Source organism: Tyto alba, unplaced genomic scaffold (assembly GCF_018691265.1).
Source record: "Tyto alba isolate M040663 unplaced genomic scaffold, T.alba_DEE_v4.0 Super-Scaffold_13, whole genome shotgun sequence".
NCBI classification, from domain to species: domain Eukaryota; kingdom Metazoa; phylum Chordata; class Aves; order Strigiformes; family Tytonidae; genus Tyto; species Tyto alba.
In genome coordinates, this window is record NW_024881275.1 from 29237084 (window position 1) to 29254963 (window position 17880).

Sequence of the window (17880 nt, forward strand, 5' to 3'; positions counted from 1 at the left end):
GCAGGGCTACCTTTTCCCATGAGACCCCGGCCTTCTTTGGGCACAGAACCTTGATCAGCCGAGCAGGAACAACAGGCCGTAAATCAATGTCTGCTCCACCATAGATCTTCATGGGTGGCAGCGGGGGGCCGCCCTGCCGTCTCACCACAGGATACAGGGGGGTCTCTGCTCCGGCACACCTCCCCCCTCCTTTCTTCCTCCGTTCCTCCACTGACCTTGGTGTTCACGCAGCTGCAGCAACTCCTCCTCACAAGTCCCACTGCACGTCACCACGTCCCTTCTTAAATACGTTATTGCAGAGGCGCAGCTGATTGGCTCAATTTCCCAAACAGAAGTGGAGCTGACGTGGAGCTGAGGGAGCTTCGAGAAGCTTCTCACAGGGGGCTGCCCCAATAGCCCCCTCCCCTGCCACCAAAAAACTCCACCACTCACTCAACCCAGGACAAGGACTATCTCACAAAATAAGCATTTCTTAGAACTGAGTGCACAAACATCAAATGTCTAGTGATGTGTCTAGTTTAGAAACAATCTATCCCAAGAAAACAAATCACCAACCACCCCAAAGCTGAAGTGGAGCCACTTTCATTTCAACATCATTCTTGAAACATACTGTTAACTGATACTCCTAAAAATTACAATCTGGTTTCTCGTTTTCAGAGTAGAAGTAAAAAGAAATTCTGAATTTCAGTTGGTACTATAGGAGTGATAATATATAAAGATACAAGAGATCTGCAGTAACTTTCCATGTCTTTTCCTCAAACTGCCATTTCTGACAAAGAGCACCTTCATTTAAGATTAGCACATTCTCCACCTCTGTGCCATGCCATGCCATGCCATGCCATGCCATGCCATGCCATGCCATCTATTATTTCTGTCCTATGCTGCAGATCAAAAGTCCTTCAAGTTGTGCCAACACTACTGTTTGTAAGGACATGCTGCAGAATGGGTCACTGAAATTATGTGGGTTAAAGAATAATCTGTGTAGACCATCTGAGGTAGAAAAGAGACACGAAAACCACCAAAAGACCCCCACTACTAAGGTTTTTGAAAAATCCAGTGAATAAATTTGATCATAGAAGATCTCTGTCATCAGTTGCTTCAGCACAATACAGATATGTGTTCGTGACAGAAAGCTTCAGACTTTTGCAGCAACGGGCTAAAACAACAGTGAAGAAAATAATGCCCAGACCTGAAACTCATGATATATGACCCTGTTTGTCTTCAACTTTGAACTTCCTTGTCTCTACAGGCTTGTTAGTTAGGCTGTTAATGCCTCTTAAAAAATGTAATTTCCTTAGAAAAGTCCATACTGTTCTCTGCTAATTAATAAAGGAAAAATACAGACTCTAAAAGGCCATTCAATTTTCATTAGTAAAAACATCCTGAAATTATTTTATTTTTCTTAAAAATTGAATGACCACAACTGAATTAATTGTCATTGCTTCCATAACAGATATTTTGCAATCCAGGTATCAATATATTAATTGTTCTAATGATAATTTACACACACACAAAAAAAAAAGGTAACTACATCTGTTTAGAACATTCCTCAACACTTGCATGAAATTCTTACAAATGTAGAGAGCACCCCCAATGAACCATGCCTTTTGCTTATTCAGCAACAGGATCATTTCCAACCATTGCTACTGAATGTCTGAAAAAGGAAAAAAAAAAAAAAAAAACCAACCAAAAAAACCCCAAACCAGAAACCATAACAGTATTGCACAGACTAAATAAAAATTATTCTGGTAAAGTGCAACTTCAGAATCAATAAACTCAATTTCCATTTAAAATTATCACAAGGGAAAACCCATAATAGAAAAGGCTGAATTCTGTTGTTTGGTTTCTAATTCTACTTAAAAGTCTTAGTAGCAATGCATTTTGTCCCTCGTGTCTTGAAAAAATGTAAGGAATGAGAAAGAAAAAACACCCCCATGACTCGAGATCCTACTCTGACCACTAGACAAAAAATGGTGTTCACAAACGGTAAACCTCCAGATAGTGCAGATATATTAGCTAAATAATCCTGACAATACTCTTATGAGGTATCTAATCATTTGCCTAATTTTCTAATGCAAAAATACACTGTAAAAATTAAATAGTCTGCCGCACAGGGAACATCACCAAGTCAATCTTCATCTGTTAGAAAAGGTTTTGGTTTCCTCATCTGCAGTAAAACATGCCTTAAGGAAAGAGGCGAAGAAGGAAACAGTAAAGACGATACGAATCTCACTTCTTAGTAATAGCTGTACTTACGGAGAGAAGCAGAAACTTAATTTTCTACCTTAATGAATTTGGAAGAGATATCCCCAGCAAAAAATCATAAAACATGCATACTTTGCCTACTTGTAGGTCATTAGCACTTCAACTGATAACACGAAAAACACTCTTTCCTATTGAGACAGAAAATCTAATTACTTACTGCAAGATAAAATTCCCTAATTTTAGTGAGTTGCCTTGTCTGTGTAAAACAACATTTGTTAATGTAGTTTTAAATGTGACAGGTGTCACAAGATCCCTAAGGCCACCAAGTTAACTGAAAAGAACTAGTTTTGAGCTTATAGGCCAGCTCTTAAGTACGATTTATTAAGAAAAAAGTCTTATTAAAGTGACAAATGAAAATCACTAGTGCTCTTATAAACTCTGCCTCACTTTTTTCACTACTTTTTTAAATAGGTGGGGAATAAATCTTAACTTCAGTTTTCAGGATATCATGTATTTGCAATTTTGCTGGGGAATCTTATCACTAATTTCAGGATAAATAAATACTGCTTGATTTGCATAGATAGTTCTTTCATCTCTAATATTTATATATGAAAAGGTGTTATGCAGGAGGAAGGAGAAATACTGGGAATTGACAACTGATGGATGAGAAGAGGTTATCTGAGTGCATATTGGTGAACATCTTACTACGTAGATATTAACAACAAAGTAAAGAGTAAGAGGAACAATACTTGGAAATTTTTTTTTTACATTTGCCCAGTTAATAGAGCTAACTACATTTACATGCACTCCTTCTTTCAGTACTTTTCAATTTTGTTTTCTCTTGGATTCAGCAGCAGATGGAGAGGGAAAAACACAACCAGGCTATTTTTAATAGAATACCCCAAATTCCTGAATATGACTAGTTACCATTCAAGAACATACTCTATCTGTGTGAGTGTTTGAAGCAAAGATTCACAAATACAGAATCCTGTGATTATCTATTCTCCACAAATTCATGTTTCTTGTTTAAAGTTATATTAACATGCTCTGTTACATAACTAGATGAGAAACATTTTGTAGAATAATAACTCTGTATAACCATGACACTGTCGGTTTTAAAAGGAAGCTCCTTCTTTTTTTCTTTTGATAAACAGTCACCACTCCTTCTGTACTTTAAGGGATTACAGGGAAGATATTAAGAGTGTTTCATAATCAAATCACTAGACCGTATTCTGATGAGATGTGCTGGTATACCTTTCCTACTATAATTTTTGCCAGGTACCTCTATAAAATGCTATCTTAATTTTTAACATGGGATGAACAAAAGACAAACTTTGTTACTTGTGTGTTTGGACTCTGAATTCCTTGCAGCAGAGAACAGGTGTCTTCCCTGTGCTTTCTACACAGAACAGAGGTAATTCGTATTTATTAGACTGTATTTACTAGAGTGTCAATAAAGATCAAATAAGTAATAATGGATGTCTAGCTTTACTTCAATTCCATATCAACTATGAAAAATAGACTATTATTATTGATTAATTTCTAGCCTCTCATACAAAGCTGTCCTAATGTTATCTGTACCTAACACATCACTTAGTGCCATATTTTATCTTTTGCCCCACCTAAGTGTTCCTCCACAGAGAAACAATTTCTGCAGGATTAGGTATTTATAACAAAACACAACAGCAGCTAAACTTGATGTGCTGCTTAATTTTCTGCACCTTTAAGAAAAAAAAAAAAATCCCCAAATACACTTTAAACTGTCTTTAATGTCTTTACTGACTTTGTTTTTACTTAGTAGTTACTTATGTGACATAAAACTTTTAATTGTTGGTCTCATTCATGAACAGAACAATTTCTGTTAATATTTATAGGACTAATTTTATTTGGAAATTGGAGAACCTGCTCTATTCCTTAATTCATAATTTTATACAATGATCAGAGTAGCTAACAGCATGATTACTAAAAATTAATCACAGCTATTGAAACTACCTTCCAATATTCTCAGTATTTAGCATTATATAAAATACAGGCACCCTGACTTTAGAAATTAAAGCAGTGTGAAGTGAATAAGGCTTCAAAAGAAAGATTTCTAGGAAAACTATCCAGGCAAGTGGAATTATTTATTTTTAGTACCGTTTGCCTGTAGTGTGTACCCTGACTCCCCCTGTGCCACCACTCACCCCAGTAACTATGACAGTGCCTGCTGGCAAGATAAGGATAGCTGAAATAAGTCTCAGCAATAGTCTGGAATTGGAAAGCTAGTTAAAATTTTAAATTGTGGCCATTGTTTGTATGATAAACTCGGGAATATTACAGCTTTAGGAATACCTTAATGTTACACTCCTTGGTTTAGCGAAGGTGCAAAAACTGTGAAATGGTCTGTGAGAAGAGCTTTTGGACCCTGTCACCGCAAGTGTGAACATAACAAGCATGCAGGACATAACAAGGGATGTAGGACCTGGAGAACACTATCAATCCGTACCTGTCCCAAAGCAGACCATCTGGAGAGGCTACTGGAGGCACCAGCCCATGACAGATTGCCACAAGCCACTCAGGTCTATCCTCTAACTGGATAGGTCATGCATCTCCTCATCAGAGCTGCAGGAAGGTGTGACAGGCAAGAACTGACACTCCAGCAGTGGCCCACCACTGCCGTACCTGGTACTTCGTGTGCCTGGGGAGGGAGTTCTGTATCAGCTGATGAGATGTTCTGTGTCAGCTGAGATATACCAGGAGGCCAGCTCAGCTAAGCAAAGGAGCCACAGTACACCTTGAATATGAAGAAGCAGCACCCAGAATGGAGGGAGGACAGACAGGCTACGAGGGATGAATTGAGAAACATTGCATGGGCATGTAGGGATGGCAATTATTGCCAAGGAACTCAATGCTCAGATTGAGCTGAGACTTGCAAGTGATGTCAAGGGCACAAAGAAGAGCTTCTACTGATGTATTAGTGGTAAAAGGCTGACCAAGGGAAATGTGGGCCCACTGCTGAATGGGGTGGGTGATACAGTGACAGCTGACACAGATCACAGCAGGCCCCCCACTGCCTCCTTTGTTGTCACCAGCAAGTTCTGCCAGGCTCTGCACTTACTGACAGAGCTTAAGGTGGAGAGGGACTACCAGCCAAGAATGTTTATATTAAAGAAGCAGGGGAAAAAAAAAAAAAAACATTGCTTAATGATTCTGATTGTAAATACAGACAATGAAAGTATAATCCAAATTTAAGCAACACAGAAGATAATGTCTTAGTCCTGAAATATTGGCAAGACCAAAAATTTCCTTTCTTTAATGATTTTTTAATTCCAGTGCCTACAGTAACTTTCTCACATAGGAGTAAAAGGAAAAATAGGTGACAAGTTTTGAAGCAGAAAAGCACAGTGGCAAAACTCATGTCTTTTTCCAAAAATGGATGGAGTACCTCTATTCTTTCTAAAGGTAGTAGTACAAAGCAGGTAGTTAGATTCAATCTCATTTGTTGAGCATATTCATCTATGTGAAAGATAACAATGTCTGCTCCCTTTGTTTTACTTATTTGAATAGAAAAACAAGGCCAGATAATTTTTTTAATATATATGTAACATTCAGTGTATATATCTATAGACAGACACACACTATATTATAGTGTATATATGTAAGTATATATTTATGTATACACACTGATTATTTAAAGATAACAGTTTTATTTTCTTTTAATAATATTAAGATTTAGCTGGGCCTTTAAGGACTCCAGACTAACTTTAGGGTTGGTAATATAAGATTACACACTGAAAAACCTGATGGTTAGCTGAGCACTCAAATAACGTGTAACAAGAATTTACCCATGCTTTCAAAGAACCAGTAAGACTCCCTTTTATATGTAACAATTAAATGATTGATTCTTGTTTTTACTTTTCAGTCGAGTTCCCTCCTTTAGATTCTATTTATCATTTTATATACAACAGACCTCCCTAGGCTTTGACCGGGTAAGTAACCTTGGACAAGTGGGGGATGCACAAAAGGGCATCCAGATCCCCAGATGTGACATACTGATGCATTCTGCATTATCACACATGGCAGGAGCTCAGGAAACCACTCACTGCAAGAGGCTACAGAAAGAACACTGTGTGGTGTTAGATAAATGTCTCACACTGAACATGCAGCTGAACATTAGGTCACCCAGCTCTACAAACCAAGCACAAGGCCTTGCAGACTTCTGTGATAATTAAACAAAAAGTACTATTCATGTGCAAAAACAACGCTTTCCATCTTGCACCACAGGTGGCAGCGAACAACAAACTCTGATGTTCAGGATGCCTCTTCTATGTAATGCGTTCAGTCTATCCATTCTCCTGTTTTATTACTAAACTTGCTATGATTCCCCTTGGACAAAGCCAATCTTTTCTTTCCACAACCCCTGTGAATCTTGTGAAACTCTGAGAGATCTGGATAACTCCCCTTTTTCCTACTTTATAATTTCTTACCTTTGTTACAGAAAAAAATCCATTTCACAACAATTCTCCCTGTCCACAACAGGCATTGATTCCATTCACCAAGGTCCTCCTAAAGGACAATGGCAGATATCCTCCTCCTGCCTTGCAAATGTTATGTGGACATTAAGCACTACTTTTCAGCTGTGGAAGAAATTACTTTGTTCCAGAAATAAGAATGCTGCCACTAGACACACCTCCCCCATTCAGTTTACCAGCTCTTGTTAATATACAAAGAGGTATACTTACCAAAGCAGTGGTGAGCTTGCAGCTCTACATACAGTTTATCATAAGTAACAATTGTACCACAGGGCTATTTATTGTGCCTCAGAAAAAATAATTAAAATGTCCAAATTAAAAGAAAGCAAGAACAAGAATAAAAAAACAAAACAAAACAAAACCACCTTCACTGGGCTAATTTCCTCTATTAATCTGTATTTCCATAGATGGATCAGTGTAATACTACATGTACAGACAAATAGCAGTACAGCCCTGCAGAAAGGAATCTGGGGGCTGTGCTGGATGGTAAGCTCAATGCGTCAGCAATGTTCCCTGGTGGCCAAAATGGCCAACTGTATCCTGGGGTGCGTTAAGCACAGTATAGCCAAGTGGCTGAAAGAAGTAATTGTCCTACTGTACTCAGCACTGGTGCAACTTCACCTCAAGTACTGCATGTACTTTTGGGCTCTACAATATAAGAAGGATATAAAAATATTAGAATGTATTCCAAAGGCAGGCAATAAGTTTGTTCAGCTTAGAGAAGAGGAGACTGAGGGGTGACCGCATTGCTGTCTACAACTTCCTCGTGAGGAGGGCAGAAAGCGGGGTGCTGATCTCTGGTGCCTGGTGATAAGATGTGAGGAAACGGCTAAAAACTGAATCAGGGAAGTTCTGATTGGGTATTAGGAAAAAGTTTTTCAGTGAGAGGGTGGTCAAGCACTGGAACAAGTTCCCCAGGAAGGTAGTCATGGTCCCAGCCTGCTGATGTTCAAGAAGTATTTGAACAACACTCTTAGATATACAGTTTAATTTCTAGAGTGCCCTGTGTGGTGTCAGGAGTTTGGCTCAATGACTCTCCAACTACCCAATGACTATCCAGCTCAGGATATTCCACTCTCTGATTCTATGATCTCAGATCCCAATAGTTTAACTAAAATGCAGGCTTCATCAGTGCTTTGACATCCATAGTATTTCCTAATTAAATTGCATGGAAAAGGAATGGAGGTTAAACAACAGAGAACCACATCCTGCTCTCTGTTTTGCTGAGATAATCTAGAACAGATGCGAACACAAAAGTTTAAATAGTCAGTATTTTTACTCACTCGACAATCCCGCTGTAGTGTTTTCATTAGTGCACTGTGTGTATCAGAGTCAAAATACAACCCTTCATGCATGTCTTGCAAGAAATCCAAGTCTTTGAATGTAGGGTTGGACTTCTCCCTCTCTTTTCTTGATGCTCTCCGTTTGTATGTGGAGCCTTTCAAGTCATATGTGAAATGCATTTTCAAGGCTCGTGGCAAAACATTGTTCATTACAACAATTCTAATATTAATGCCTCCTGACTGAACACAGTACAGTCCATAAAATTTGGGTAGAAGAGTCCTTGGATTCTGGTTCAGATTCTAAAACAAAAGAGACATTGTTAAATATGTATATTTTCAATAAACCTCCACGCTTAAGAATTTTTTTTTAATACAAAAGGACTGTAACAAACATCAAGAAAACTGTGCATGCCTTCTTATTCAGTATAGTTTCTTTCACCGGTTGAATTTCTTTGTGGGTCTGTATTTCAGAAAGCTAGCATAAACACTGCCTTTTTGCCAGGAACTTATATAGGCCAAGAGCAGAGCAGCAACTACATTAATGCTGGGTTTCTCTTCCCCACATCCCATAAAAGAACAAACTAGGCCAAACCTAAAAGCATCCTGAAGATTTAATGTATTTATTCTGACCTGAATAACCTTTGCATTCTACCTGTTGGAAGGAGTTTGGGTCAAATGTAGTTCTCATTACCTTGGCTTGAATTCTGAAAAACAGAACCTCTGACTCCATAAGGCTTTTCACACTGAGGGCTAGCGCCAAATGACCAAGTCGTCTCCACAGGAGTGTGAGGGCATAACAGAACCACAACTGACCATCAGAACAGGAAAATGTGAAATAGTCTAAATTCCACAACAGGCAGAAAATTAACTAAGAGAAGGTAAGAGAGGGGAGAGCAAAAATCCCTCTTATGAATACAGCTACTCTCAGGTTTTGGCATGAAAAAGCAAGAAGGGGAAGAATTCCTTCAAGTCTTACATGATTACTAAGTCACAACTTAATACTATGGGAAGAAAATAATTTCATAGGAAATAATCAACAGTGATTAAAATTTTATGCTTTGGAAACCATTGCTATGGTAGCGGTGAGAATAAAGTTCTGAAAAACAAGGCAAAATGGCCTTATATTTATTTCTAATAACTCAAACTTATGAGATTATTAACAACAATAACAACAAAAGAAGTACCTGACACCATTTCTCTTTTTGATGCTGTCAGTGCATAATTTTTAAGCAAACAATGAATCCATGTTACTTTAATGCAATAAGGACAATATTCCTCATTTTTAGTACAAGTGAGAGGGTAACTTTTCAAGTGGTTGCTTATGAAAGCAAAGAAAGAAATCAGTCATGGGTATAACACTCCCAAGTCCTGCATACCACACAGAAGAATTTCTGTTCATATGTAAGAGTGACTTTGTTTTTTTAAAAAAGGAGAATTAAGTCCTACTTAGTCTGAATCAATGTTTTCCCTTTCTGATGACTGACACACATAAAGCAATACAGTCAACTTAGCATTAGCCCTCAAAAAGCTCAAATTAAAAATTAACTTTTGAACAAATTATATGGATAAAAATATTTTTTACATCATTGTTTTAATGCATGAGAAATGGAAATGAGAAGCAACCCAGAAACAAAAGGGAAACTGACTGGTCTAGTTTCTTTGTTCACTTTGAGTGAAATGCAGAGGGTAGACAAACACAAAATGGAGAAAAAAAATTGATTTAGAAATTTAGAAACCTTTTTTTTTTTTGTTACTAGCTTATTAGAAGCAAAGTTTGCTATCAAATCAGAAGATACATTCAGCTTCATCTTGAATGATAAAAGAACAGCAATTATCTTAAATATATTCTCGATTTATATCTATTCTTTCTGATGGGTGTGTGGGATACAAAGTTGAAAGACAGGTGGAAAATGTCAAAAATACTATGGAAAAAATATGGACAATATGGAAATATACAGAAAAAATACAGACAAAGCCAATGAAAGCTTAAAAGATAACAAATCAAACCGAATCTTCAGAAGTATGACACAAAACAGAAAAAAATACAGGTGAAATACAGTCTTCAATTACTTACCATATAATAACCTGGCAAGAGCTTCTGAAGAAACTCAGCCTCTTTGTGTTGAACTGTTTTGATGATGAACTCGTCATCACTAGTCACAAAAAATAAGGACCCACTGGCACCTGGGTTGGATAATTCAATTAAAGGCTCACTGCAGATTGAGTACTGGAAGAGACAAAAATTGTTTTTCACTGCCAATGCATGCATTACTCAAACACAAGTTTAACGCAAAGAACTGCCGGTTCCAATAGGCAAACAGGAGAATCATGGTGCTTATTCTTTGGTCTTTAACCACAGCAACTCTACTGCTGTACAGCAAGCTGGGTCATAGTCATTTGGCTGAAATTTGGAGGGCAGTTGTTACACTCTACTCTGCCCAGGACACGCTGAACAACCATGGAAGAGTAGTTGGCAGCCAAGTGTACAGTCCCTCTTTATGTCCCACCGCATCAGCTGAACCTTCCCTGGAGTGAAGAGAGTCCATCCCCACACCATCAGCATTGGAAATTCTTGGGTCAGAAGCCGTAAGATGACATTTTCACTGCTACTGTTCACTTTTCACAGTCATTTATGAAACGGTATAGGAAGATGTTAGGCAAACACACTGGGAGTAGTGGTTTCTCACTATAGACAAATAAGCAAGTCCTCTTCCTCCAGTGAAATTGGGATATTAGAATAATACTCTTGACATAGCTGCTAATGTAGTTTTCTGATTGAAAACTCCTTGAAACAGTAAAACTAAATACTAGTAAGTATGAAAAACTGGGTTTTGGAGGACCATTACTTTGGATGCTTAGACAGGCTTTCCCTTCCACAGGAAGACAGAAATAATTATGATCCCATTAACAAGGAAAAAGACACCAAGGAGTATTCTTTACTAATAGAACCAGATCTCACACAGAGGCTAATACACATTTATTAAATATCCATACATTCACAACTCATGCTTCATTCAAACTAAGTGGAGGAGACATTAAGCTCAAAAACATGGAAAAATCTGGTTTTATCAAACTCAAGAGCTTGTTTAAAATACAGTACCATTAAACTTTCATTCACACATTCTTTTCCTTTACTACATATTATCAATCTTACACACCTGGAGATTTACTGTACAGTCCAATATTTTAAGGCTTCAGTCTTTGAAAGAAACAAAATTACACAGGACATGAATTGTGAGTAGTGTAGTATTATCCTTAGCAGTGCAGTATGTCTTCTGGTCTTCTCAGAACAAAAGGAATATCTGTTTCAGTAAAAATATCTGGTTTGTCAGGTCATTGCTTGAGATGAGCAATTCCACAAGGAAAAAGAGTTTTGTTTGTCGAAAACAGCTTTCATAAAATTCAACTGGAGTCCTGACATTGATTTCAGCGGGTAGTGATAGCAAAGAAAACTGATACAAGAAAATCTAATAAATATGTTATTTTGTGAGCACTTGAACTGAAAAAGTGTGCTTCCTATGGACTCAAACCACTGCATTAATGCATTTTCAGCCTCCAGATGAGGCTTCTCCCACGCTTGCGATTTTTCAGAGACTTTTGCATGCTATAGAAGTGTTTCTTGTTTCTCTCCCTGCTTCTCCAGTTCAGTCGGTTCCAATTAATACAAGAGACCTTCCTATTAATTGTATAGTTGCAATTGTCTACAGATAGAACAGCAATAGTGGCCTGTAACACTACAGACCTTCAGAGCAAATCAGCAGTTGTGCTGCAACCCCTATGTTTTTCTTGCCAAAATATATAAAGTTTCATGAGTAGTTGTCATTGCTGTAAGCATCTGAAACCAATTACCCTAAATATTAAAGCTCTATAAAACAGTAGAGCATAAGCACACGTTATTAACCTACACTGTGTGCTGGTTATTTTACAGTTGAGTTAATTCCTGTAAAATAAAAGTTACCCACTAAGTGCTGCTATACAAAGAGCCCAGCTAATTTTGACTGGACAGTTATGAAACCCTAATCAAAGCTGAAAAGTAAGAAAATCCCCAAGACCCTGACAATTAAGTTCTTTATGATCAAGAAGTTTCCCTGAAAAATGCCAGTACTCCATGAGGTTTCCAGTGACAATTTAATTCTACCAGCTATTCAATCAGTCAGTCTCACCTCTGTGCTCAGCAAGATCACAGAGCAGATTTTCCTGGAAACTATGTTAGGGCACATTGAAAATAAGGAGGTGATTGGTGATAACCAACAAGGCTTCACTAAGGGCAAATTGTGTCTGACAGATCTGGTTGCCTTCTACAACAGGGTTACAGTGTTGGTGGATAAGGGAAGAGCAACTGATGTCATCTACCTGGACTTATGCCAAGCATTTGACACTGTCCCACACGACATCCTTGTCTCTAAATTGGAGAGACATGGATTTGATGGATGGACCACTTGGTAGATAAGGAATTGTCTGGATGGTCACACTCAAAGTCTTGTGGTCATCGGCTCAATGTCCAAGCTGAGAGCAATGACAAGAGGCATAAATGCAGGATAGGAGAAGATAAGATTGAGAGCAGCCCTGTGGAGAAGGACTTGGGGGTGTTGGTTGATGAGAAGCTCAACATGACCCATCAATGTGTGCTCGCAGCTCAGAAAGCCAACCATATCCTGTGACACATCAAAGGAAACATGACCAGCAGGTCAAGGGAGATGGTTCTGCTCCTCTACTCAGCTCTCGTTGGACAACACCTGGAGTACTGCATTTAGCTTTGGGGCCCCCAACATAAGGAGGACATGGACATGTTGGAGCAAGTCCACAGGAGGGCCACGAAGAAGACCAGGGGGCTGGAGCACCTTCCTTATGAAGACAGGCTGAGAGAACTGGGGTTGTGCACCTTGGAGAAGCGAAGGCTCCAGGGAGACCTTACAGTGGCCTTCAGAACTTAATGGGGACCTACAGGAAAGCTGGGGAGGAACTCTATCAGGGAGGGTAGTGATAGGATGAGGGGTAATGGTTTTAAACTGAAAGAGAGTAGATTTAGATTAGATGTAAGGAAGAAATTCTTCACTGTGAGGGTGGTGAGGCACCGGCACAAGTTGCCCAGAGCTGCGGCTGCCCCCTGCCTGGGAGTGTTCAAGGCCAGGTTGGACAGGGCTGGGAGCAACGTGGTCTGGCGAAAGGTGTCCCTGCCCATGGCAGGGGGTTGGGACTAGATGGTCTTTAACCTTACAACCCAAATCATTCTGTGATTTATAAAACTCCAATCCAACTACACTTCCCTGATACTAACATCTATAATTCAAAGTAATGATTTATTTTTATATATAACTATTGTCATGAGGGCTAGTAATACAAAATCCATGCATAGTACTAAAGAACTAAAACCAGACCCCCCACATTCAACCAGAATAAAAGCAAAACTACCTAAGTTTTGCTTTTAAGTTCATTGTCCAAGACGGAAAAAATACCCCTATAACACACTCAAACACAATAGAAGTCAGTGAAGTAATACATTAAGCAATGTTTCATCACCATTTAATCAATTTTTCTTTTTTACTCTTTCAAGCTCTTTCAAATTCTCTTGATTTTAAAGAAACAGTTATCAATAATGGAACAAAAACATCTAAAAACTCATTCAAAATAAGTTAACAATAAAACTCTGGTGTATAAAATTGCTATTTTGTATTGGGACTGTGATTTGATGGGTGAACTGGCATGAGACAAGCTGGATATGAGGCAAATATCTAGAAAACAATCTAGATCTCTGCTCTCACACTACCCTTCCAAAAGGAAAACTACATAAGTAAATAGCAGATCCTCATCCCTGGCACAGCACAAAGTAGTTGCACCAAGTAAAGCCTGCTTTTATGACCGCAAGCAAATGCATCACTTTTTTCTCAAGTAAACAGTTAAATACTGAGAAAGAATAAGTTTTCAAACTATAAAATACAGAGAATAAAGTGCATACTCAAAAATGCTTCTCTTTTAGCCTGCCACCCACTCTTCTCAAAGCTAGATGGGAATATCTGCAAACCAACACTTATTTAATGAAGTGAATAAATAATGCAAATAACATGGGAGCATTTTGTTAGAACTGAATTTGTAGAAGTCACACAAGTACCGATTATAACTTCTCTAGAAACAATAACCTGAATGAGCAGTAATACTCAAGTTACTATTAACAAGGCAGGTTTTTCTTTCACTCAAAGGTGAAGAATTAAAATTTTCATAAAACACTGACAATATTCACTAGTTATAAACCACTCCACACACAGAATTTACTACCCATTTGGACACCATTAAAGTATCCCCTTCTGTCACTACGAAACTAGTATACACTGTAATACTTTGTAATTTAAAGGAAAACTTCAAGCTCTTACCAAATAATCATCAGGCTTGATACCAAAAAGTTCTCTGAAATAGCGGAAGGCAAGAGGTGCATACGTCTTAAATCTGAAGTCAGGGTAATGATGAGCAGGGGTGAGATTGCTCCCTTCACTGGAAACAGAAACAAAAATAAACCAAACCGAATTATTATCAAGTGATTTTTAGCAACTTCCTTCTTGCAGCTAGTTTTTCTGTAAAGCTGACTAAATCGACCATTGGCCTTCTGACACAAGAGTCATAAACGCAGATAAATCTTCCTATCATCATTAATCAGCGTAATAGAAATGTCTGTGAGACACAGAATACTGCCAGCAAATTCCTTTCTGCCGCCTTCAAGGAAATTACTATTTTCACCAGCCATATCCATTTGTGTAAAGACTGGGTTTAAACTAATGCTGCTATTTCTGATACTCCTCCAAGGTAAGCCAGTCTAATAGCTTACTGATGCAGTAAGGGTCACCCCCACCTCATGTAAGCTCCTGCAAAAAGTTTGGAAGTCAACGCAGCAAAACAACTTCATATTAGGCTTGGCGACCTGAATTAGTTTGCAGGGGAGTCTGACGGATAGTAAGGACAGCACAACACAGAGGGCAGAACTGTGTGGCCAGAGCAGTGGGAAAGAAGTAAGACTCCATATGCTTTTTGGTGCCAGAAAACATTGATTGGCTCAGCCTTATTTATGAAATAGAATCCTTAGCATTAACCACTTCTGCAGGCTAACTGCAGTTCTGGTACCCCTTTCTTTCTTGCTAGTACATCCAGGATTTGAGTAACCACTCTGGCTTTGCTGACCTTAAAGTGGTTTTCTGTTTGTCTGCCTGTCGCATCATGATTCTACTCAACCTCAGCCTAAACCAGCACCAGCTTACATGCTCAGCTGGTTAAACAGGAACACAGGGTACAGACCCTTCCAGGAATTCTGGAAAATGTTATACAGTTATATGCAAAATACAGATTCAAACTAGAAGAGGCACAGACAAAGATTACTAGGGTCACCAGCCTGGAAGGCAGTCTTTTCTAAAGGGGAAAAAACAAAACAAAATAAAATAATTATAGGCTACTTAGCTCTTTTCCTTGTTTTATATTTATCATTTCATTGTGTCTTTAGGCTGCAGTTGGAGATGAATACTACATGATTTAAGTTAAAGGAAGAGGTTAGTAGCAAAATGCTGCCAGAAATAAAAAAGAAATATAAAAAATGCTTGCGGATTCATTTATGATGGAAACTAAGAGAAGGCTTTTAAGTGGAAGAGTAAAATTCTACACTATGATTTCAACACAAACAAGAACAGCTTTAAAACAAAGCTTGGTCAGCCTCCAAATGGTTTGATAAATAGATGAGTCCAAAGTCCAAGAATCAACACAGTGGCTGAAATCAGCTCTTCCAGGATTTCTTTATTCATTTACCCTAATGAAATTATTCAGAAATGCAACATGTACCTCTATGCTTGGCAATAAGAATATTCAAAGTATACCAAAAAAAAAAAAAAAAAAAAAAAAAAAAGCTAGGAATTCACACAGATATGAAAAGCAATAAACTATAAGCAACAGTCCTGAAAAAGCTGTATTAAATATCATGAAGTTATTTAAGAGCTTTGATCCAGTGCAATTAATGTTTGTCACATGAATGTGTCACCTTCCATTAGTAACAGTTTGATGACAGGAGTCTACCCAACCCACCTAGCTGCCCCTGCATGCATACCGCCAAAACCCAACAGAACTGAACTGCTGCTAATTAAACAGTGTGAGCTGGTGAACAAGTTTCCTCAGGCTCCAGAAATGTATATACTTTAGACTCTTGAATAGGAGATGAAAGGAGGGAGAAAAAACCACCCTGATTTCTGTCTGTGAATCACAAATAAAAAGATGGTTGTGGATGACCAAGGATACATACAAAGACATTAGAATAGTGCTGCTTCTTGGAGTGCTAAACCAGACAGTTAACAGCTAGTGTAGACTGCCTAGTCCTAATGAACTCATCTGATCACTTTACAGTCTACCATATCACAACCCCAAGGTATTAAAATCAAATCCACATGTATTTTAATGATCCACTATATAGTAGAAAATGGAAATCAGTAGGATACTAGGCTGAAGATGGTAGTTTTTCTTTACAGTTATGACTGGCTAATGCTTCTTCATAAAAGGTCTTTCAGCTGCTCAGAACACTGCCAGTCTTGTCTGACATTACATTTTCTATAGCTGAATGCATCTCACTGAATTTCTATGCGATGTGAGGATGCCACAGGGGTAACATACAGCTACACTGGGAACTTAGGGACATGTAAAAGCATTTAATTGTTGGAAGATGCAGACAAGAACAGAACAGAGTGTTCTCTGATGAAGCATCACATCATTGTCAGGGAAGATTAATCATCTAAACTTTTTTATAGAAGTCCTACCTTTCAGTACATAAATACCCTTATAAAACTGCTTCCTGCAGCCATAACGCAAAAGGTTCTTTTGTAAAAGCATGGCAGTAAATAGATTACATGTCCTTACTATACAAAAACATGTACTGTTGTTGGAACTTCACCATGCTGAAATGAAGACAGGAAGTTTGATGTAGTAATACCATGGGTCTAAGCCATTTCATAATTGCTTATGGAGTAAAACAACCGATAGTGGGTCTGCAGGTGGACAGTAATGCATAGTAAGTGGAGACTTATTCCAGAATAATTGCAAAACAGAGCAATTATTTTGGAACACCATCTACACAGAGGGCAATTCCCTGTATTTAGAGCACATGATCTTACTTTGTTACAGATATGAGTCAATTTCACTATGCAGAGAAGTCTCCTTATTCTTTGTAAAATCATCTTTAAAAAATCCCTTTTACTAAAGGTCTGCAGAGCTTTTTATTATACCCTACCATTTCTGTTAAACATTATTATTTTCCCTTCCTCTTCTGTCCTATTAAACTGTCTTTACCTCAATTCATGAGTTTTACTTTTTTTTTTCCCTGATTCTCTCCCTCACCCTGCTGTGGGGGTGGAGTGAGGAAGTAGCTGTGTGGTGCTTAATTGCCAGCTGGGGTTAAACCGTAACAGTCCTTTTTGGCACCCAGTGTTGTGTTGTGTTTCCACCGCTGGGGCAGTCAATTCCAAGTACACTGGATACTCCTCCAAGTGAAAGCAAACTGTGGCTGGAACTCTGCTGCCAAAGCAATTGAGAAAAACGCTTTAGAGATATCACTTGTGGAGTGCCACTTGGTGGCTGCCTTTGACTCCAGATAGTATTGAAGTCCTAGCATGTCTGGCACAGCAGTGCTCAGCGGCGGCGTGACTTCATTCAGGCCACGACAGTCTTGTTAGTCTTGGCAGCTGGGCTGTGTGTGTGGGAGTGGGAGGCCAGGCATGGGCAGTGGCAACGGGGATTGAGGGAGCCACCATAGTAATAACAGAACATAATAATAATAGAACACAGACAACAAGTGATGCACGTTAGAATTGCTCACTACCTGCTGACCGATGCCCAGCCAATCCTCAAACTGCAGTGTCTCCTGG

The 17880-nt window shown here is 38.6% G+C and overlaps 1 protein-coding gene across 7 annotated transcripts in view; it reads right to left on the reverse strand.

Annotated features, from left to right (window-relative positions):
- The window catches only part of PIP5K1B (phosphatidylinositol-4-phosphate 5-kinase type 1 beta), a 121800-nt gene that overhangs the window by 45110 nt on the left and 58810 nt on the right, over positions 1-17880 (reverse strand). For all 7 annotated transcript variants that reach the window (XM_032983868.2, XM_042787969.1, XM_032983871.2 and 4 more), the window contains 3 exons: positions 14368-14485; positions 10074-10226; positions 8000-8299 (listed from right to left, as the gene is read on the reverse strand). In XM_032983868.2, coding sequence (XP_032839759.1) covers positions 8000-8299; positions 10074-10226; positions 14368-14485 — 571 coding nt within the window. The remainder of the gene's footprint in view (positions 1-7999; positions 8300-10073; positions 10227-14367; positions 14486-17880) is intronic.